Source organism: Fundulus heteroclitus, chromosome 15 (genome assembly GCF_011125445.2).
Source record: "Fundulus heteroclitus isolate FHET01 chromosome 15, MU-UCD_Fhet_4.1, whole genome shotgun sequence".
NCBI lineage: Eukaryota > Metazoa > Chordata > Actinopteri > Cyprinodontiformes > Fundulidae > Fundulus > Fundulus heteroclitus.
In genome coordinates this window covers 28,082,668-28,104,292 of record NC_046375.1, presented here as the reverse complement: position 1 = coordinate 28,104,292, position 21,625 = coordinate 28,082,668, and the positions used below count along the sequence as shown (strand labels likewise).

General features: G+C 43.8%; 2 protein-coding genes across 2 annotated transcripts in view; one reads left to right on the top strand and one right to left on the bottom strand.

Moving 5' to 3' along the window:
* Window positions 1–12,275, top strand: part of tube1 (tubulin, epsilon 1) — a 41,400-nt gene extending 29,125 nt beyond the window's left edge. Inside the window, exons 10-12 of the mRNA XM_012878267.3 lie at window positions 6,601–6,741; window positions 11,166–11,340; window positions 11,975–12,275. Of these exons, the coding sequence (XP_012733721.2) occupies window positions 6,601–6,741; window positions 11,166–11,340; window positions 11,975–12,133 (475 nt within the window). The 3' untranslated portion in view covers window positions 12,134–12,275. The remainder of the gene's footprint in view (window positions 1–6,600; window positions 6,742–11,165; window positions 11,341–11,974) is intronic.
* An 897-nt stretch (window positions 12,276–13,172) lies between these two features.
* The window catches only part of ccn6 (cellular communication network factor 6), a gene marked incomplete in the record, with an annotated part of 11,507 nt that continues 3,054 nt past the window's right edge, over window positions 13,173–21,625 (bottom strand). The window contains 3 exon segments of the mRNA XM_036147116.1: window positions 13,173–14,892; window positions 16,271–16,443; window positions 17,887–18,123. Coding sequence (XP_036003009.1) covers window positions 14,611–14,892; window positions 16,271–16,443; window positions 17,887–18,123 — 692 coding nt within the window.

Genomic DNA, 21,625 nt, shown 5'->3' with positions numbered 1-21,625 from the left:
CTTTCTTCAAAATCAGCAGTTTACTTACTCTAAGAGGCCTCCAACCAATGTGACCAAGTCATATCACGATGTGTTAGCCCACGTGTGGATGTATTTTAAGGCAACTCCTCAAACACACTGCTTCCTTGTGTTCATCTATAATCTGGTTGAAACGCCATAGGAGTGTTCAGCAATCATATTCTTCAGGAAGGAGTTGTGTTTTTGTTATGAAATATGTTCCCCAGAACAAAAACAACAGACCATGTGAAGATGCTGCTAAATCTGGTAAGAGAGTGACATTACCCTCAGTAAAACGGGTGCTGTGCCGACATGAGCTGACAGGCCAGTCAGAGAGGAAGAAGCCATTACTCCCAGTGCAATAACAAGTCTAGTTTAAAGGATAATTCTACCAAGCAGAAAGGAACTGGGTAAACGGCCATTGTCCTCAGATGCCCCGCATTCCCTCCCCGACAACCTGAGACCGCTCCAGACACCCGCTGCTTTTAGAAAAGCCTTAACGATTTCCCTAAACAAGCATTCTCCACTGATTTGAGTTTTTAGTATTTGCCATCGTTACTTTTACTGTTGTTAATTTTTTAACCTGTAGCACTTTCAGAGTTTTTTTTTTTTTTTTTTTTTTTTTTTTTTTTTTTTTTTTTTTATGAAAAGTGCTTTTGTCAGGATGCAGCGTGAGGGCTGCATGCTGAGCCTCTCTCCCTCTCTCTCGTTAATGCGCAGCCTGATGGGTTCCACCTGTCAGGCTGCAATTAACCCGCAACTGCCTCCACCTGGTCCCACCTCTATTTAAACATACCTCTCTCTGCTCTCGTTGCCGGCCCGTAGTGTTCACTCCCGTTCAGTCGCTGTCTGTTTCATCCTCTGTTGCGCCTCTGTCCAGAGATCCTCCCACGTCTGGTTGCCAGAGTTCCTGCGCCCTCACCTCCAAGAATCCTCTCGGCTGCACGGTGACGTCTTCGGCAACCAGAGACTTTCCCACGTCTGGTTGCCAGAGTTCCAGCGCCCGAGCCTGTCTGCACCTCCAAGAATCCTCTCGGCTGCACAGAAACATCTTCAGCAACCAGAGATTTTCCTACGTCTGGTTGCCAGAGTTCCTGCGCCCGCGCCTTTCTGCACCTCCAAGAATCCACTCTGCTCCACGGTCTTCAGCTCAGCGACTCTGCTTCACGATCTTCAGCTCAGCAACTCCGCTCCACGATCTTCAGTTCAGCAACTCCGCTCCACGATCTTCAGTTCAGCAACTCCGCTCCACGGTCTTCAGCTCTGCAACTCTGCTCCACGGTCTTCGGCTCCTCAGTCCTACGCTCCCCAGTCAGGCTACTCAGCTCAAGCCTTCAAGTCCTCCGCTCCCGAGTCTCCTCCGGGTCAGTCTCCCGTGCTCCTCCTGCCAGCCAGCTTCCGCACCCTTCACCTCCGTCCATAAAGACTCTGGTTCCACTCGTCATTCACTCATCATTCTGTGCAATAAAACTCACTTCAAGAACTAGCTCTGTGTGTGCGTGCTGTGTCCGGGTTCATCCAAAGACAAATCATGACAGTTACGGGCCGGCCAAAGGATGAACCCGAGCACGCACAGAGCCTAGGTGCAGAAGCTGGTAGGATCCGCCCCGCCTCAGTTCCTGTCTGCGTGCTCAACTTCCTGTCCGTGTCTCAAGGTCCCCGCTCTCAACGTCCTGTCTGTGTCTCCAGTTCCTACCTGCGATCTCAAGTTCCTGTCTGCGTGTCTCAGTTCCCACCTTAGATCTTAGTTACCTAGTTCAGTTTTATTTTTTTCAGATTCTCGTTTTAGTTAGACTTCCAGTTCTCTAGTTGTTGTTTTTGAGTTATTTTGGTCCCGAGTTTTTGAATTACTTAGTATTCTTTGGTTTTACAGTTTTCTAGTGTTCCTCTAGAGTTCTTAAGTTGATTAGATTTTCAGTTTTTTGATAATTTATATAGGTTTGGTTTTTCTAGGAATTTTGTGTTTTGGAATTATTTAGCAGGTTTTTGTTCTCTTTAGAAGTATTTGAGTTTCTGTTTTGCTTTGGGTTTATTTTCTGTTCGGGTCAAGTGTTCTAGGTTTCCCTTTAGGCTTTCGTATTCTGGTCCTGAGTTTTAGTTTTCACCCTAGATTTCCTATCTTTCTCGAGTTTCTATTTTTAGCTGTAGTTATTTAGTTTTTCTTCAGTTTAGTCGTCTCCTTGTTTTACTTGGTTTATTAGTATTAGTTCTGGGTTTCGGTCCCTCTTCTAATTTTCGGGTTTGTTTTGGTTTTTCCGTTAGCCCCTGTAGATCCCCTCGAGCCCTGTCTTAGTCTTGTAGCCCCTGTCCTAGTCTTGTAGCCTCCGTCTTAGTTTCGTAAGCCCCCGTCCTAGTCCTGTAGCCACCGTCTTAGTCTAGTAGTCCCTGTCTTAATAGAGTAGTCCATTGTTTCCCTGGCCTAGTCCTCCTGTCTAGTCTTCCTCTGTGTTTAGGCGCTGCTTGAGCCCTCTGGCGCACTCGCCTGTTGTTGCTCGGCGCATTCCCTGAGTCTGGCGTGTTTGGACGCCCTCCGCTCGTGTTTCCTGGCGTGTTTGGACGCTCTCCGCTCGTGTTTTCTGGCGTGTTAGGACGCCCTCCGTTCGTGTTTTTGGGCGTGTTAGGACGCCCTCCGTTCGTGTTTTCTGGCGTGTTAGGACGCCCTCCGTTCGCGTTTTCTGGCGTGTTAGGACGCCCTCCGTTCGTGTTTTCTGGCGTGTTAGGACGCCTTCGTTCTTGCTTCCCCTGACGTTCCCATACGTCGGTTCTTTCCCCAGGTGTTACCATACACCAGTTGTGCTCCAGCGTCTCTATACGCTGTTGAGCCCTAGTGTTATGGTCCGCCTGTACCTTTTTCTGGCGTTTCCATACGCCAGTTCTTTCCCTGGCGTTTCCATATGCCCATCCTCCTCCTTGGCTTATCTGTATGCTAGTTGTGCTCCACCGTTTCCGTACGCTGTTGAGCCCTAGCATATCAGTACGCCTGCACTTACCCCTTGGCGCTGCCATGCGCCCGTTCTGCCTCGGCGTTTTCCTCACGCCCCGGCGGTCTCTCCCTTGCGCCCCGGCGTTTTCCTCACGCCCCGGCGAGTTACTTACCCTTGCGCCCCGGCGTTTCCCTCACGCCCCGGCGAGTTGCTTCCCTTGCGCCCCGGCGTTTCCCTCACGCCCCGGCGAGTTACTTCCCTTGCGCCCCGGCGTTTCCCTCACGCCCTGGCGATCTCGTCCCTTGGGCCCCAGCGCTTCCCTCACCCTCCGGCGTACCTTCCCCTTGGCGTTCCCATACGCCCGTTCCTTGCTCTTGGCGTTTTCGCACGCCCGTTCCTTACCCCCGGCGTCTCTGTACGTTAGTGGTGCTCCAGCGTTTCCTTGCGCTGTTGAGCTCCGACGTGTCAGTCCGCCTGTCCTTTCCCCCTTGGCGTTCCCATACGCCCGTTCCTTGCCCTTGGCGTTCCCATACGCCCGTTCCTTGCCCTTGGCGTTCCCATACGCCCGTTCCTTGCCCTTGGCGTTCCCATACGCCCGTTCCTTGCCCTTGGCGTTCCCATACGCCCGTTCCTTGCCCTTGGCGTTCCCATACGCCCGTTCCTTGGCGTTTTCGCACGCCCTTTCCTTTTCCCCCGGTGTCTCTGTACGTTAGTGGTGCTCCAGTGTTTTCTTGCGCTGTTGAGCTCTGACGTATCAGTCCGCCTGTCCTTTTCCCCCCCTTGGCGTTTCATACGCCCGTTACCTTCCTTAGCGCTGCTGTTGGCCCGTTCCTTCCCCTTTGGCGTTGTGTACGCCCGTTCCTTCCCCTTTGGCGTTGTGTACGCCCGTTCCTTCCCCTTTGGCGTTGTGTACGCCTGTTCCTCCCCCTTGGCGTTTCTGTACGCCTGTTCTTTGGCGTTTATGTATGCCCGTTCCTTGGCGTTTCCGTACGCCCGATCCTTCCCTTTTGGCGTGGTGTTCGCCCGATCCTTCCCCTTTGGCGTTGTGTACGCCCGTTCCTTCCCCTTTGGCGTTGTGTACGCCCGTTCCTTCCCCTTTGGCGTTGTGTACGCCTGTTCCTCCCCCTTGGCGTTTCTGTACGCCTGTTCTTTGGCGTTTATGTACGCCCGTTCCTTGGCGTTTCCGTACGCCCGATCCTTCCCTTTTGGCGTGGTGTTCGCCCGATCCTTCCCTTTTTTTGTGTACGCTCGTTCTTTCCCCCGGCGCTGTCTAGCGCTGGCTCTTTCCCCCCGGCGCTGTCAAGCGCTTGCCCTTTCCCCCGGCGTTGTCAAGCGCTTGCTCTTTCCTCCGGCGCTGTCAAGCGCTTGCTCTTTCCCCCGGCGCTGTCAAGCGCTCGGACCTTTCCCTGATGTGCCACGCCCTAGTCGTGCTCCGGCACATCAGTGTTTTTAGCTCCTGGGTTCTCCCGTGTTCTCTAGCTCCTTGGTCCCCTAGTGTTCTCTAGCTCCTCGGTCCCCTGTATTCTCTAGCTCCTTGGTTCCCAGTGTTCTCTGACCCCTTTAGTTCCCCTAGTGTTCTCTGACCCCTTTAGTTCCCCTAGTGTTCTCTGACCCCTTTGGTTCCCCTAGTGTTCTCTGACCCCTTTGGGTCCCCTAGTGTTCTCTGACCCCTTTGGGTCCCCTAGTGTTCTCTGACCCCTTTGGGTCCCCTAGTGTTCTCTGGTCCTTTTGGTTCCCCTAGTGTTCTCTGGTCCCTTTGGTGCTTGCTGGCTCTTTGGTCTCTCAGTTTGACTCTTGCCCGCCTTCCTAGGCCCCCTCCACCCACCCAGCGTGGAGATTCTGGGCCGTCCGGTGTCCGGCCTTGGGGGGGGGGGGGTACTGTCAGGATGCAGCGTGAGGGCTGCATGCTGAGCCTCTCTCCCTCTCTCTCGTTAATGCGCAGCCTGATGGGTTCCACCTGTCAGGCTGCAATTAACCCGCAACTGCCTCCACCTGGTCCCACCTCTATTTAAACATACCTCTCTCTGCTCTCGTTGCCGGCCCGTAGTGTTCACTCCCGTTCAGTCGCTGTCTGTTTCATCCTCTGTTGCGCCTCTGTCCAGAGATCCTCCCACGTCTGGTTGCCAGAGTTCCTGCGCCCTCACCTCCAAGAATCCTCTCGGCTGCACGGTGACGTCTTCGGCAACCAGAGACTTTCCCACGTCTGGTTGCCAGAGTTCCAGCGCCCGAGCCTGTCTGCACCTCCAAGAATCCTCTCGGCTGCACAGAAACATCTTCAGCAACCAGAGATTTTCCCACGTCTGGTTGCCAGAGTTCCTGCGCCCTCACCTCCAAGAATCCTCTCGGCTGCACAGAAACATCTTCAGCAACCAGAGATTTTCCTACGTCTGGTTGCCAGAGTTCCTGCGCCCGCGCCTTTCTGCACCTCCAAGAATCCACTCTGCTCCACGGTCTTCAGCTCAGCGACTCTGCTTCACGATCTTCAGCTCAGCAACTCCGCTCCACGATCTTCAGTTCAGCAACTCCGCTCCACGATCTTCAGTTCAGCAACTCCGCTCCACGGTCTTCAGCTCTGCAACTCTGCTCCACGGTCTTCGGCTCCTCAGTCCTACGCTCCCCAGTCAGGCTACTCAGCTCAAGCCTTCAAGTCCTCCGCTCCCGAGTCTCCTCCGGGTCAGTCTCCCGTGCTCCTCCTGCCAGCCAGCTTCCGCACCCTTCACCTCCGTCCATAAAGACTCTGGTTCCACTCGTCATTCACTCATCATTCTGTGCAATAAAACTCACTTCAAGAACTAGCTCTGTGTGTGCGTGCTGTGTCCGGGTTCATCCAAAGACAAATCATGACAGCTTTACAATTAAAATGTGTTATTTTTAACTTCTAACTTTGAGGAAAATGTAAATATGATTTATTAATTAAAATGCTCTCTCAGATCTCCCTCTCATTATTCTGACTTGGAGGAAAGAGAAATAAGTTGGGTCATTCTAGCTGAACTAAAACAGGGAAGGTTTAGTCTGAATTTATGTCAGACAGTGAGACAAAAGCCGTTTTTTTACATCATGTATGTAAATATCGATAGAGCTAACCATGAAAACCTGACAGTAAGTAGAAAACACAGAGTGTCTTGTCCCTGAGGCTAGCAGCGGGAGGAGGGATATATTAGGCGCGAACACTCTGTTCTGAAATTCTGTGTGTTGGACGCAGAAAAAATAACCACGCTAAAAAATGTGAGTATTCATTGGTCTCAAACGTGAGAGGGAGCGGCTCAGATGATTGGGTCAGACTGCAGGTCTGTGGTCTGGAAGTAGCTGGATTTCAGGACCTCTTTGATTTATATTTACAGGGAAAAGAAATGAGATTTCTAAAAACTATATCAACTTTCAGGGAAAACGGGTGGTTGTCCTGGGCCACCTCTTCCTGTTAGATACTCAGAACCATTTTCATGCATTGAAGGGTGTTCCCATGCATACCATGGCTGCCCGCTTTCTTTGACAAGTAAAGTTATAGCATTCTTCCTAGTCAAAGCTGGGTTTACAGGAATGGTCTTGGCATCTCTTAAAGGTATTTTCAGTATCTAAAGAAGAGAAGTCTTAAAAAGGAGTTTATTTTTAATGCACACACATTTCCTACTAACATTTTTCAGCTAATCTACTTCCTTTCTCCTTTATTGCTGCATTCTAGATTGGATCAGATGTTCAGCGACGCCTTCAGCAAAGATCACCAGCTAATCCGAGCCGACCCGAAGCGCAGTCTCTATTTGGCCTGTGCTCTCATGGTCAGGGGCAACGTGCAGGTCTCCGATCTCCGCAGGAACATCGAGAGGTCTGAACACTGTACCCGTCTGCACCAAAACAGGCCGGGAGTTTCTTCACCCGCTCCGACAGACCCAAAAATGACCTTAACCTTCATCCTTTCCAATAATACCCCCATTCAGCAGCTGCAGCACTGATTCATGACTGCTCTATTCAGCCCCCACCTCCCTTCTGCTCCCCTTTCACCGCTCTCTTCACAGAGCTTATTTTCCTGAGAAATTGATACTTAGACAGGTGTCAGAGCACATATTTGTGTGCGAATGTTCTATTAAAAAAAGTTTACAGGAAAAGGAGAGGGGAGGTGTTGGCATACTAGATGGTTTGTGCTTGGAATCTCGGCAGGGGTCTGGGTCTGGGATGTTTGTGTGTTCTCCCTGTTCCCGCGTCCTCCGCTGGCCAAGGATATACATGCTGAGTTGTTTTAGCATCTCTGGATGATTACAGAGACAGTCCTGGTAACAAGAAATTATGGCTTCTTTCTATTGGGAAATTTAGTTTAGTTAGGGATTTAGTTTTCTGAACATGAATCGGGTTCTAAAATGATTGAACTCCAATTTCAAGTGAGCAGAATCACCAAACAGATTTATCTCACAAAGACAAAGCTAACATATAAACCTAAACCCACCCTTTCTGCTATTAGACTTTGCAGCAGCCAGGCTATGGTAAGCATAGGCTGGATTTGTATGGGATTATATAAAATCCAAAAGCAACAATTATTTGTAATGCTATTAAAGTAACTCTACATTTGTTCTAAATAAATCTGATTATTGCACATAAAATATTAGCTGTTTGTTTTTCTGCTCATTATAGAGTAACACGAATATAGCTATTAGCTGTTAGTCAGGCTGTCAGCACAAGTAGCCAGCTGACAGTCACGAGGAAGCATGGTTTGTTTTGAAAGGGTTTTATGGGAAAGCCTCTTCTCTACAAACATATAACTGCATGGCTTATGTTTTCAAAATTGCTTCTGAAAGAATGAATTGATGCGTAGCCCCATATTAGGTGAAAACCAGATAGCTGAAGCTTGACCCAAAATGGGTTGAGAAGCTTCAGGACAAAGATCCCACACAGCAGCAGTAAATCTACAACAGAACGACTACTAAGGAACAAAATGAAGATGTTGCAATGGCCTAGTTAAAGTCCAAAGCTCAAACTGATCCACGCTTCAATCAACTGAAGCAACATTCCTAAGAAGGGTGGGCTGAAGTTCGCACACAACGATTTGGCTGGAAGATAAAGTTAAAAAGAAAAATACCTTTTGAGGTTGTTCTACCAGTTAGTGACTCATGGGCTGCGGTGGGTTTTTTCCACTCAGCTTTTATCTCAATCCTTTTAGAACCTTTCATAACAGATCAATTTATGAGGTTTTGATACAGCCACATTTCACTAAATCTCTAGGCGAAACCCTTTTTAATGGTTCGATTTCATATTTCAATTTGGTGAAGAACAGAAATTTAGGTTTTCAATCATCAAAATTATCACATGATCCCGCAGAGGGGTATAAATTTGTATTAATCTGCAAAATATACTGTGAATATATCATCATCGTAAACTCGGTGTGTGCAGTATTTCTATCTCAAAGGTTCGGAATGCAATAAATATTGGTCAATATATTTCAAGTCTCAAGAACTTGTATTTTTCATGCTAGTGTAATAATTAGCCAGTTTGAGTTAAGGTAGCTGATGCTCATAGACACAGCAACACTGGCTAAAATGCTGAAGGTCGCAGATGGAAGCACATGTGAGACAGAGGAAAGAGAAAAATAGACTTGCCAACATCTTCATGACAATATTTACCAATGTTAATGCCATTGCAAGATTTTCTAATATTGTGCAGTTGTAATCTGTATAATATTAGTTTTATTTTTTTAATTGGATTGCTGAAACAAATTAATCTGATTCTGATATTTACATTTATTGAGATTGGAATGTCACAATAATAGTCATTATTCCATAAATATATATTGATAATAATTCAGTAATTCTTAAAGTGTTGGGCCTTATGTTCTACCCTTAGCTTTGCTCATTGGGATGTTTAGCATTACCTGAAACAACACTTAAAAATGCTTTGAATAGTGGGGTCATGTAATGTTAATTTACATAAAATAACAGTAAAATTCTATATTTGTGCCAAGTTGTATTTTAATTATAGACGCTATCCAATCAGCTGTAGCAATATAAACGAACTGGACTCTCGCTGTCCGCATTTTAGCAAAATGATACCAACATCAAAGTAAAAACATCTACATTTACAGTGTTTCAAATGCTGAAATTCTGGGGGAATGTATGTTCCTCAATTTATAATAAAACCTGTGAAAAGTTTTAATTTCCAAAACGTTTTTAGATCTTACTATATGTGTTTATCGAATACTCTTTGAATAATATGCCATTTTCAGTCGTTGAATTGTTTGATCGATCTCCGTAGACCTTTGGCTTCATCAACATCTTGGGCATCAGAGGAAGCAATGCTGGCCGATAATTTGGGTCTATATTTGTTGCTTTTTTTCCTTGAATGGACATCGGCTAATACATGCATATGTTCACCAATCCATTAGCGCATTCATACATTCCTGCTCCCTCTCTGGCAGAGAGTGGCTGGTAATGTAAGACTGAGTACCAACAACAACAAGGGTAACTTTTCAACTTTTAATGTAGCTTTAATAGTCTAATTTAGAGGTATCTGCCCTTTGAACGTCTGCCTGTGTCTCACTGTGAGTGGGAGGGAACAGCAGCATGTGTCTGTATCACTCTGCTAATCAGAGCGGCGTTTGTTTTACTTTCACTTTCGCTCTGCCACTGAAACTAGCATGTCAACATTGTTTTTTAGATGGCGGTCGAGCCGGTTACATTGGGCATGAAACTCTTTTCCCACAGTCTATTAACCCACGTCTGATCTCCAGCTGGCCAGCTGCCACACTCCATGTGCATGCCTTTCCATGGAGAATCATGTATGGACATGACAACAATTACCAATCACTATGCATACAGCATCTAAATTTACATGTAATAATGTCCGTGCACTGCAGTCAGTGTTTTTTCTCCTCCTTCTCCCCACGTGACACGTTCAGTAAGCGCAAGCAAACCGTCGCCTTTTAAAAGTCGCATCACAAGTTGTTTAGTTTTTTCTTGTGCTTCTCTCAACCTGCGGTCTGAAGCTGATTGTTAACGTTAGCTGGTTTAAACACAATTTTCACAGTGATGGCCTGGTGCTCAGGTTCAGATAGTTTACATTTCTTTAAAACATTTCTTTGTTATATTGCTATTTCCAAATGTTCCCAGGGAGCTCATTTGCACTACAAAGGCTTAATGCCACTTCAAGAAGTGCACAGACATGTGTTAAGATTGTCTATTTTTTTATTGTTATATATATTGTTATATATTTAAATGTTCTACATTGTTTTCTATCCATCTTTGATGTTTTGATTTTGTTGAAGGAGCATTGCCCACTTTTGAAGGTTAATCGTTTTGTTTTGTTTTTTCCTATACATGCCTGGCGTGTAAAACGAGTTTTCCTCTCTTTACCACAGTTGCCTCTACAGGCTCCATCAGTCAGTTCATGAGAGAAGAAGCTTTCTTCGTTTTAGTTTGTGGCTCTGGTGCGAAATCCCATGTTTTTACACATTTTCTAAATTGAATGATGGATTTTCCTTTATTGAAAGAGCTGTCATGGCAACAGTTTTGCCACAGTTTTGCTGGTTGGTCCAAAGGCCTCCCTCACAATGATAAAGCAGGGGCTCCCAAACTTTTTACCCTGCTACCCCCAGAGTAACAGTGCCAGAGTCTGGCAACCCCGATTTGTTGAGCGGGATATTGTTTTTCATTTTTTTTTGGTTGATTATGAGAATAAAGTCATAAAACTACAAGTATAAAGTCATATTTTGGTAAGAACTGAAGCAATCTCCCTGCATTAAAATTAGGAATGTGGAGCATTTTGTAAAGTGACACTTAGATCAGTTTCACAAATAAGGAAATGCTAAATCTTTTTATCACATGACCATCAAATCAACTTCCGACCCACAAAAGGTGTCTTGCGACCCCCTGGGGCTTCCTGAACCCCACTTTGGGAACCCCTGTGCTAATGGATCCCTGAAAAGCGGTGGCCAGAACTCTAAAGAAGATGACGACTGTAAAGTTGTTGGCTTGTTAGTGAGCTCATCCACTGATCATAACTGGGAACCTGTACCTAGGTATCTATGTTGATGAGTAGAACTCACATGGGGAATCTTGATCACTGGTTCCTCCTGTTTTATTCTGCTCTTTCTGTAAGATCAAATAGTTGATGTAGTTGTAATTTTATGACACCCCCTTAATTTATACAATATATTTAACCGTTTTCTGTTTGGTTCACTGGGATTAAGTCGGTTCTAACTTCTCTAAATGGACCATGTGAACATCTGAGCCCCTCTACAAATCTTCTAATTCTTCCTCCTTTTAGACTGAGACCATCGCTGCCCTTTGTGTCGTGGAATCAGGAGGGCTGGAAGACTGGCCTGTGCTCTGTGCCCCCTGTAGGACACTCCCACTCCCTCCTAGCGCTGGCCAACAACACCTGCGTGAAGCCCACATTCATGGAGCTGAGAGATCGTTTTACAAAGCTCTACAGAAAGAAGGTGCTGATCAAGTTAACCTTTACATACATTTCTCCTGGAATAATTCCTGTTGTGGCCATTCGTTTCCAGTCACTCACCACGGCCATGATGTCACATTTATTGTTGACTTTGAATAATTTCTTTTTCAAGGTTGGAATATTTATGCAGTGTGCAACTTTGATGCACAAGACACTTCAGGTTGCTATGGATTGTATCAAATTGAATGAAATTACTGCAGGCCTCTAGTCTGACATCTGTGATCAAGAAATCATTTGAGTAACTGTTGCTGGAACATCTGATGGAGATCACATGTCCCCAGTTGGACCCCACAAATGACATTTTTCCTAAAATGGCGTCTTTAAGAGCAACTTTTAGTCTTAGGATTCTTTGTAAATATGTGCACTGGTCTGAGCCCAGAATCCAAGCCATTAGAATCAGCACCACTCTCTTGCTTTCTCATAAACATGGCACTTTAGGCTCTCATACTCTTGACTTTTTAATGTTTGTTGGTATCCTAACCAATTCAGAGCAGGGTCAGCTTTCTGTACATCATCTCAATCAACCAGCGTTTTCTTTTTCCGATCATTCTTCACTGTAATAAATAAAAAAAACTCCAGAGGCTCAGATCAACTTACATACATGTTTCTGTCTCTAGGCCCACCTACACCACTACCTTGATGTGGATGGGATGGAGCAGAGTATCTTCTCTGAGTCTTTGTCCTCGCTCAGTGCACTGATTGATGAGTATCATCAACTGGATGCCACCAAAGCCAGACTCATACCCGATGCACAAAGACTCTCCATCGCCAGATGAAGATCCACTCACACATTTAAAAAAAAAAAAAAAAATGTACACAAAAAAAGCTCTCCTTTGTAAATGGGACATAATATTTAATTTATGACATGAATAAAAAGCTTATTTTTCTGTAGAAATAAACACAAATGCAGTGGAAGAAGCCTGAGTCTGACTCTGTTGCTTTTATCTTGCCTCCCAAGGCTATGTGGCTATTACAAGATAACTTAAACAGGTCAACACCTGGATCCAGAAGCATAAAGGATCCGTGAAGAAATGTGTCTTCTGCTATAAGTATGCTATATATCCAAAGGTTCTTCTTCAGCTCTGTGAGGAAGTACCTCTTCTAGAAAACCTTGATGCTGTCCTTATCTAATCTGATACAACAGATGTTATTTATTTTTTTATATCTCACCAAAGGTAAAGAGTTAGGGGCTTCTTTTGCTTTCCAGAGATTTGACTTTTAAAATAAAAGTGATTTAATTTTGCCTGACAAGAACTCTACAATCCAGATTCAAATGATGAAAAATCAGCAAATAATATAAAGGCAGTATATAAAGAGCAGTGGATAAAGCGAACATGTTGGGCTTGCACATACAGTATATCACCAAACTCCAAAGCAGTAAAGCTTTTCCCATGGCCCATGGCTACCAGCAGTGCTCTATTCAGCTCACATAGAACAAACTAAACGATTTAAAGCTAATAGTCCATAGTTCAGAGCTGCATTCCCATGCCTCATTAGAGGTTAGTGCATGTTCTGTTATCAGGTTTTCATGAAAGAATGTCTCTTAAAATCTCTTGTTGAATGGTTGTAGATTGTCTCGTCAATTAATGTTATGTGATGAAGTGGAATTTGCTATCTCATCATTTTTCTCTCTCACAGTGTCAAGTCCTGGTTTGCTCTTAAAGGTTTGCTCTTAAAGAGGGGAAGAGTGAGACCCCCCCTCCCGCCAAGTACCTGACTTTATTAAATTAAAGACCACCCTGGATTGCATCTCCTGTGCACATTTCTGCCTGTTCTCGGACGTATGTGAAGGCACATATACCATATTTACAGATGTCAAATTACAAAAACCATTTTAATTAAGGTCACCTTCAGCTGCGACAATGTGATTTAAACTTCCTTTTAAATACATTTTATTTAAACACCTTCAGTCATTTAATTTGAGGTCAACCTCTGCACTGTTTATTTGGCTGTACAGAGAAATAAAATGATCAGGATAGAGTCCTGAGTCCATTGCAGATCCAGCCCATGGAAGGAAATTACCCTTTTAAAAAAAAAAAAAAAAAAAAAAAAAAAAACATGAAATGTCTACATTTCACCCAAAACTGTTTGTACAGCAGCCATTCATGTATACCCTTAGCAAAAGGTTGTATACTTGAAGTGAATTTTGTTAAATAAACTTAAGAAGTATAAACTTAAATCTTAGAATTAATGTACTTAGACTTCTGTTTATACTTTTCAAAATAAGTCAAGTATACTTCTCTATACTATTGTTAAGTATATAAAACATAATTTATAAAAAGTAAACTTCAAGTGCACTGCCTCACTTTAAAGTATGTAAGTATACTGGTAGTACACTTGAATAAAACTACTTTTTGATAAGGGTAAGTTAAACATTTAATGTGATTAGAGGGAGTTTCAAGCAGTTCCTCAGTTAATAAAGAACCTTATAAAGACAATAGTAGATGGAAAATTCTAATATGTATGAATTTATTTCTTTGAACACTGCATGAATGACCCAGGATACATTTTAAATATCCCTATTGTGCTTCCCCTGAAAAGAGCAGAAGGCAGGTTTGATACCGGGTGTCTGTAATCAGTGCCAATCTTAGCATGCTGTTATCCTGATCGTCTAAAAATCGTAACTTTTCTTTAAATTGGAAGAATTTGGTGGAAGACATCTAAACCTCATCCTGAGTTTTGTGATACAATGTCTAGAGCTCAGCTTCTCTAACATTCATTAAAGATACTAGGTTCATAATCAGAACGAGTTTCTTTAATCCCAAAGGGAGGTTTTGTTGCATTGACTAAGTTTAAGTAAACATCTGAAATATAAAAAATATTGTGCAGAGAATACTAGAAAAATAAGGTCCAACCACATTTAAGTAGAGGCAATACCGTTAAACAGATAAAACTCACTGCATCTGAGTTTTATTTCAAACCACTTTGTTTGACTTGATTTGTTCCAGACCAGGTAAATGAATCCAGTGGGGAGAAACGAAGGTAAGCCAAAATCTAAACCAGTTTAGAAGTTAGAAATCTGAAAATCAGGTCTATGACCAGCTGTTTTGGTGCTGAGATGTCGGCCTCTCCCCCCTTGAGTTCTACGGCTCCCTTCTCCCTCTTATTTAACACACCTGTCTTAAAGACAGAGCTCATAAAAGCTTTCAGCTTAACATTTCCTTCATCTAATGACTGGTTTGCACCTTTTTTAGTACTTTTTTTTTTTTTTTGTACTTAAGGCTCATTGTCTTTGGGCTTTTTAAATGGTTCCTTAAAGTAACCGCAGGTCAGAAAACATGTCCTCTGGATCGGTACACTTCCTCTGGCACACACACGATGTGATCCATTGCATCTTCCACTGAATGTTGGAGCCTGTTTTGCAGGTGAATTTAACTTTGATCATGCTGGACTTATTGGGCAAACAGCAGCGTTTGTCTGTACAAACGCCACAGTACGTGGGTTTAAACTTCTTAGTGCTGGTGCAGCCCGAGAGGCTCAGCTTCTCTGCCTTCTTTGCCTGGAACTTTGGTCTGCACGTCTTCCCCTTTGGCACCTAGATGGAAAAACACGGGTTGGTGTGCTTATGGGTAACTACAGGAGCAACTCAGTAAATCACAATGTTGTTAAATTCATTTAAGTATTCCATTCAAAAAGTGAAACTAGGAGTTTTGTTACAGGAATGTTATGTTGCCTCTACAGTCATGGGGAGGACTGCTGACTTGACAGTGCAGCAGTACACCTTGTACAAGGAGGGTAAGCCAGAAAGACGTCATGTAAAACAAGCTGACTCTTCAGAATGTATCCAAGGATATTAATAGAAAGTTGAGTGGAAGGAAAACATGTGGTACAAAAGGGCCGCATAAGCGATACGGATAACTGCAGCCTGGAGCAGACTGGGACTCAAAGCCCATTCAGCAGTTTTTCTGGGAGATTTACAAGGAGAGGACTGCAGAGTTTCAAGAGCCATCAGTTGCAGACGTGTCCAGGACATGAACTGCAACTGACACATTCCTGGTGTTAATCCACTCCAGAACCAGAGACAACAGCAAAAGTCTTAACTGGTCTTTTGGCAAAGAACAAGCCGGCTGCTCAGTGGTCCAAAGTCCTCCTGTAAGATCAAAGTAAGTTTTCCTTTTTTAATCAACATGCAGGAGTCAGGAGGAAGAGTGGAGAGAAGCAGAATCAAAGACGCCCAAGGTCAAAGGTGAAGTTTTTACACTTGGCAAATTAAGGAGACTTCATCTGCTGGTGCTGGTACACAAAGTCCAAAATCAGCACAGACGTCTACCAGGAAGTTTTAGGGCACTTCCTGCTTCCTTTAGCTCAGAAGCTTCGTAGATTCTGATTTTATCTTTCAGCGTGATTCTAAAGGTACCGATACCTGCTTCACACACTATTGTATCACTCTGCTTGATTTATCAATAAACTGGGTGGAACTAACCCAGCAGAAAACCTGCGGGCTGTTGTCAAGACCAAGACGAGACACCAGGACCAACGATGCAGACAAAGTGAAGTTCTGCTATCAAAGCAACCTGGGCTTCCTGAACGCCTCAGCAGGTCCACAGGCCTCCATGCCACGCTGCATTGATGCAGTAATTCATGCAAAAGGAGCCCCAGCCAAATATGGAGTGTGTCTACTGTACAGTACATGGACACACTTTCTTGTAGGACCACATTTCTGTCTTCAAACTACGTTTTTATCAGTGTGGTTAAAAATCCCAACTCCCTGAGAAGATGGATTTGGCGTTTTGATGAGATGTAAGCCACAAATGAACAGAAACATTTGCATTAAATCACTTTAAAAATCTCTAAATGAGCTTCACTTTTTAAGCTGAAATACTGAAATAAATTAACTTTTTAGTGGTATTGTAATATGCTGAGCTGCACCGGTGCATTAAAAAAACATCCTTTCATTGAGGCGAAGTCATCACCTTGACACTCCTAAGCACTTTCTTGTCACACGGTCGCAGGAGGCACAGGCGGCGATCTTTTCTCATCTCGCATTTGCCGTTGTCATTGTTGACGCGCACGGAGATGCCCAGCCCGCAGGTCTTGGAGCAGGGGCTCCAGGGGGTCGTCTGGACCAGACAGTTCTTCTTCCAAGCTAAAGGAGGAGCCCTGTAAGCTTTCAGTGTTATAGTTAAAGGGTGCTGCGTCAACAACACCCCACAGGGAGCGCTGGCCCGACAACAATAACAAGGGAGATAGAAAGCTAAAGTAGTGAATTGTTACAACCAGCAATACAGTCAAGTGAAAAAGTTAGAACACCCACGATAGCCAGGTTGGGTTTGTAGAATATTTGGACATATAGGCACTTATTGTCAGCTTTGACAAAAGTTAAAGAAATTTAATTATTATCAATAGAGAAAAACTATTTGGGCACCTCCATATTTATTCCCTCTTGAAATGGCATAAACCATAGAGAGGCCTGTCACATATTCATATGGTTAGAACAGAATTTTTACGCATCACGAAGAACACTTTGTCTATAAAAACCTCAGCCATTTATTCAAGCATGTTTATCCTGAAAGAAGATCGCAACATTCTAAAAGAGGTAACCCAAAAACCCTCAGACTTCACCCCAGAACTTAGATGAGACTGCACAACTTCAACTTCAATCCGAGATGTGCAGGAAACCTTTGCTTTCTGAGAAAAACACGAAAGTCAGACTGATGTATGCCGGAGAGAACACAAACAAAGACCGGGGCGTTCAGAATAATTAAACAGGATTCTGATCATGTTCTCTCGACAAATGAGTCTAAAATGGCTTTATGTGGAGACCAGAACAGAGAGCATGTTTACATGAGCTAAATATTTGGAGGTGCTTTCCTGGCCAGCTCAGCATTAAAAGATCCAAAATTATTTCTACTGTGCTTTTACAGGGGGCATGCAGAAAATAGGATACCATCTGTAAAAACTTAAAGCTTGACAATGACTCAAAGGGTACCAGCAGATCTGCTAAGGACTGGTTGAGAATTAAGAAATGGAAAGTTGTGGGCTGAGCCAGAGCCCAGATCTTTATCTCGATGAGATGCGGTGGACTGACTTTAAAACAGGCTGTACATGCAAGAAAGCCCGGAAACATCCCACTGCTGAACGTGAGGAGGGGGTCAAACTCTGTCAGATGGTAGATGGTTACAAGGAGCATCTTACCGGCTCCAGCCATCAGAGTAAATAAAGAAAAAACAAATACCTTCTGTTTTTTAAATGTGATCAGATGAACTAATGACATTTACAATTCTTTTGACTAAAAATTTTATTGGGTGTTCTATCATTTTCAGATGGCTGCATCTAAGCTGTCTATGTTGTATCGAAGAACCATATTTTTTGCTTAAAGTGTTTGTCATGGCTCCAGATAAGATGAATGTTTAAAAGCCTCTCATCTGAATTTAAAAAATAATTTAAGAAAGTTAGCCGTTACCAGATTTCAAACTTTTCTATCACAGTAATGATAATGGGGACCTGAATCTTTCCTCTACTTTAAATAATCCATCTAAAATAGTGGTCCATTCGGCCAGTTAACCTGAGTGTGACTCTGAACACGCACCTGTCATGTATGTGGTCTCCTGCTGGTGTTTGCTGGGGTTTTGACGATTGGGAAGGCCGGCTGGTCTGTTACTCATCAGCGGAGCGGGGCCTAGCAGGCCAGCAGGCTTCTGGATGAAAGCAGGCGTACAGCCGATGGCTCCAGCAATGCATGTGCACTTATAGAGGGGGCTGGGCTGGAAAGTTTCTCCGTTCTCATAGTGGAGCCCATTCAGGTCACAGCCAACCGCCATCATGTCTGTGGGAGAGAGGGGAAATGCATCAGTGCTCTTCATGTGGCTTTCTTTTGAGCTCAGTGCCACTCCTACCACACTCTCACAAGAAGCACGCTCTTTTTCAGAGATGTAAAGAGGTTTTGCACACTTATTTTAATCCAGCACATAGATAAGTGCAGCATTAAGGTCAGAGCTAGTTTGATCATTTAGATAGGAGAATAAAAACAGACCCGTCAAAGTAAGGTTACACTCTTATGATTCTAATGTTTATGTTTCAGGAAAAATTATTTCGTCTTTCTTAGGTCATAAAATGTTAGAATTTGCAACCTTGGACGAGTGTCAACACACAAAGTGAGACACTGCTTCCTTATTTATCAAAATGATAATGAAATGCAGAAGTAGTGAATGATGCACTGACCCTGCCTGACTGCTTCTACAGGAATTTGGATAGAAAGTAGCAGCCAGGAGCTGCTAATCAATCAAACGCATTAATCAAGTGATCATCAGCATATGTGAGCACCACTTTAGCAGCAGAAGTTGTAACAACAAAAGCTATTAACAATGATCCTGAAAAATAAACATTTGTGACTGTTCAAGCAGCATTCACTCCTCCTGAAAGAGCGTAGAGCCACAGGGACAGTCGTCTGCATTGTTGATGGCTTTGCAGCAATCCCTCATACTGAGCATACATGAAGCGACAGTGGGGAAGAAAACTCCCCTTTAACGGGAAGGAAAACCTCCAGCAGAATCAGAACCAGGCTCAGCGTGAACGGACATCTGCCGTGACTGACTGGAGGTTAGAGAAGACAGAGCAGAGACACAACAAGCACAGAAGCTCACACTGATCCAGGAATCCTTTCTATGTTGGAGAGGGAAATGGCAGATGATCTGCACCCCCTGGAAGGTGTATCAGATGCACGTGAATGAGCAAAGCAAATACATCTGGAATGTGTCTGATCAAAGTGGGATTGTGTGCTGCCTTTAAAGCTCCCCACAGAGTAATATATCTGAAAAATCCCTGCAGGCTTTTCCACACTTGTTCTTGGATTCTTTTCCTGCTGAGCTGGTTGGGAACAGGTTCTTTGTCGGCTTCACTTGAAAACTGCTTTGCGCCTGGTACTTATTAATAAAATGTTTTCAAGGTTTTCAAAGTTTTTATCTTGACAGTCATGCTACGAAAACTATGTTTAACTTTACTTTTTTTATATATGAATGAAGTGAGTGAAATTCTAAGTGATAGAGCAACACAAAGTAGCACATTACTGTGACGGGGAATAGAAACAATTCTTAGTTTAAACAGTTTGTTACAAAGAAAGATCTGAACAGTGGGGTAAGCATCAGAATTGATTTGCACTCTGACTCCATGCTGTACAGAACAATTTGCTGTATGCCTCTACAGCTAAGCATATCTAATCTTTGCTGATTCTTCTTTGCAAAAAAAATAAATTAAATTCAGTTGGTTAGACAGAGATGGTCTGTGAACAGCGGTTTTCAAGTCTTGCATAGGCTTGCAATTGGATTTGGGTCTGGACTTTGACTGGGCCACTCAAACACATGAACATAGCATCACCTAAGCCACTCCATTCCTCGTCTGATTGCACGTTTACGATCGTTGTCCTGTTGGAGGCTTAACCTTTACCCCAAGTCGTCTGCAGCATGTAACAGCTTTTCCTGCAGGATTGTCCTGTAATTAGCTCCATCTACATTCCCACCAGATCTGAGCCGCTTGCCTGTCCCTGCTGAGGAGAAGAATCCCCACATTGTGATTTTTTTTTTTCACCTTTAAGATCATGTTTTCCAAAACAGTGTTTTACATTTAGGTCAAAAAGTTTAACCTTCTCATTTGGTTTCATTTGATGAAAGAGGCTTGTATTATATGTTCACTGTGTTCCCTACATGCAGAGGTGGGTAATTCAAGTTCAGAAAGTAAAAGGTCTGTACAGAGATTAGTTCCAACCGTTTGCCTTCCCAGCTCCACCGCAGACAGGGGGACTAATGTTTAAGACAGTTGCGTCCTGCAACTTTTGAATGTGTCTCAGTTCAAAATCACCTGGTCAAGTGAACAGGATGAAGGCAAAACTAGGCAGAGGTTTTTACTTTCTGAAGCTGGATCTGCACACCTCTGCCTTCATGGCTCATGATAAATGGTTATGGGTCTTCTTATGACTTTCATTCATCAATGTCTTACCACAGGTTTTTGGTGTCCGCAACTAAGTTGTCCTAACAGCGTTTATCTTTCATTTTGCTGTGTATCTCTGCAGCTCCGTAAACATGCTTTAACCTCCGGTGGACGGCCGTGTCTCACAGAGCAGATATGTGCAGATTGTCCTGTCCAAGAAGTCTTCCCCAGTGTTGTGAATCTCTGCAGCTCCTCCAGAGATTCTGCAGGCCAATCCTTTTAAGCTGATGACCATGTCTTGGCAGGTTTGCACTTGTCCCATTCTTTTTCTATTTTCACATTGTGGATTTAACAGAGTGGTGGGAGATGTTTAAGGCTAGGGTTATTGTAAGTATATATTTATATATACATATTTATATATACTATTATATATCTGTCTTTTAGACGATTTAAATGAGTCCCATGAGCCTAAGCAGGGGGGCTGATTCTGGAGTAACAGCAGCTAGGAGTTTGTCCTGTAACCTGTGGATTGCTGGTTCAAACTCCTCACTCCAACTGTCTCAGTGGTTGTGTCCTTGGGCAAGACACTTTACCCTGCTGCTGGTGGTGGTCAGAGGGTGGCGCCGACTGTATGGCAGCCTCGCTTCTCTCAGTCTGCCAATTCAATTCAATTCAATTCAATTTTATTTATATAGCGCCAATTCATGAAGCATGTCATCTCAAGGCACTTTACAAAGTCGGGTTCAATCATATTATACAGATTGGGTCAGATTATACCGACTGGTCAAAAATGTTCCTATATAAGGAAACCAGAGGGCTGCTGAGTCTACCTTGTAGCTCACAGTAAATGGGTGAGAGACTGAATGTAATGTAAAGCACTTTGGGGTCCTCAGGACTGTGCAGGTACACCTTGTCATCACAGTCATCAGGCAACATATACCCTGGAAAGGTTGCTAGTCCATCACAGGACAAATAAACACACTCACACCTCGGGGTAATTTGGAGAGACCAGTTAACCTAACAGTCCTGCTTTTGGACTGTGGGAAGAAGCATTAGTACCCAGAAAGAACCCAGCCATCCAAAGGGATGCAGAAAGAACCTTGAAACCATTCCAAGACCCGTGGCAGACCCTTGGTAGACCCTTGGTAGCGCTGTTGGCTTGCTTCCAATCGCACCACTGTGCAACACTTCTTTTCCTACTGCTTAACAAATATGTGGTAATGGTCTATCATACAAAATCCCAGTGAAATACATTGAAATTTGTGGTTGTAACATCACACAATGTAAAAAAAAAAAAAAAAGGGTGTGAATACTTTTGAAGTGCACTGCATCTACTTTAGATCTAAAAAAAAAAAAACATTGCACTATTCAAGCTACATATTATCAAAAATCCCCTTTATAAATGT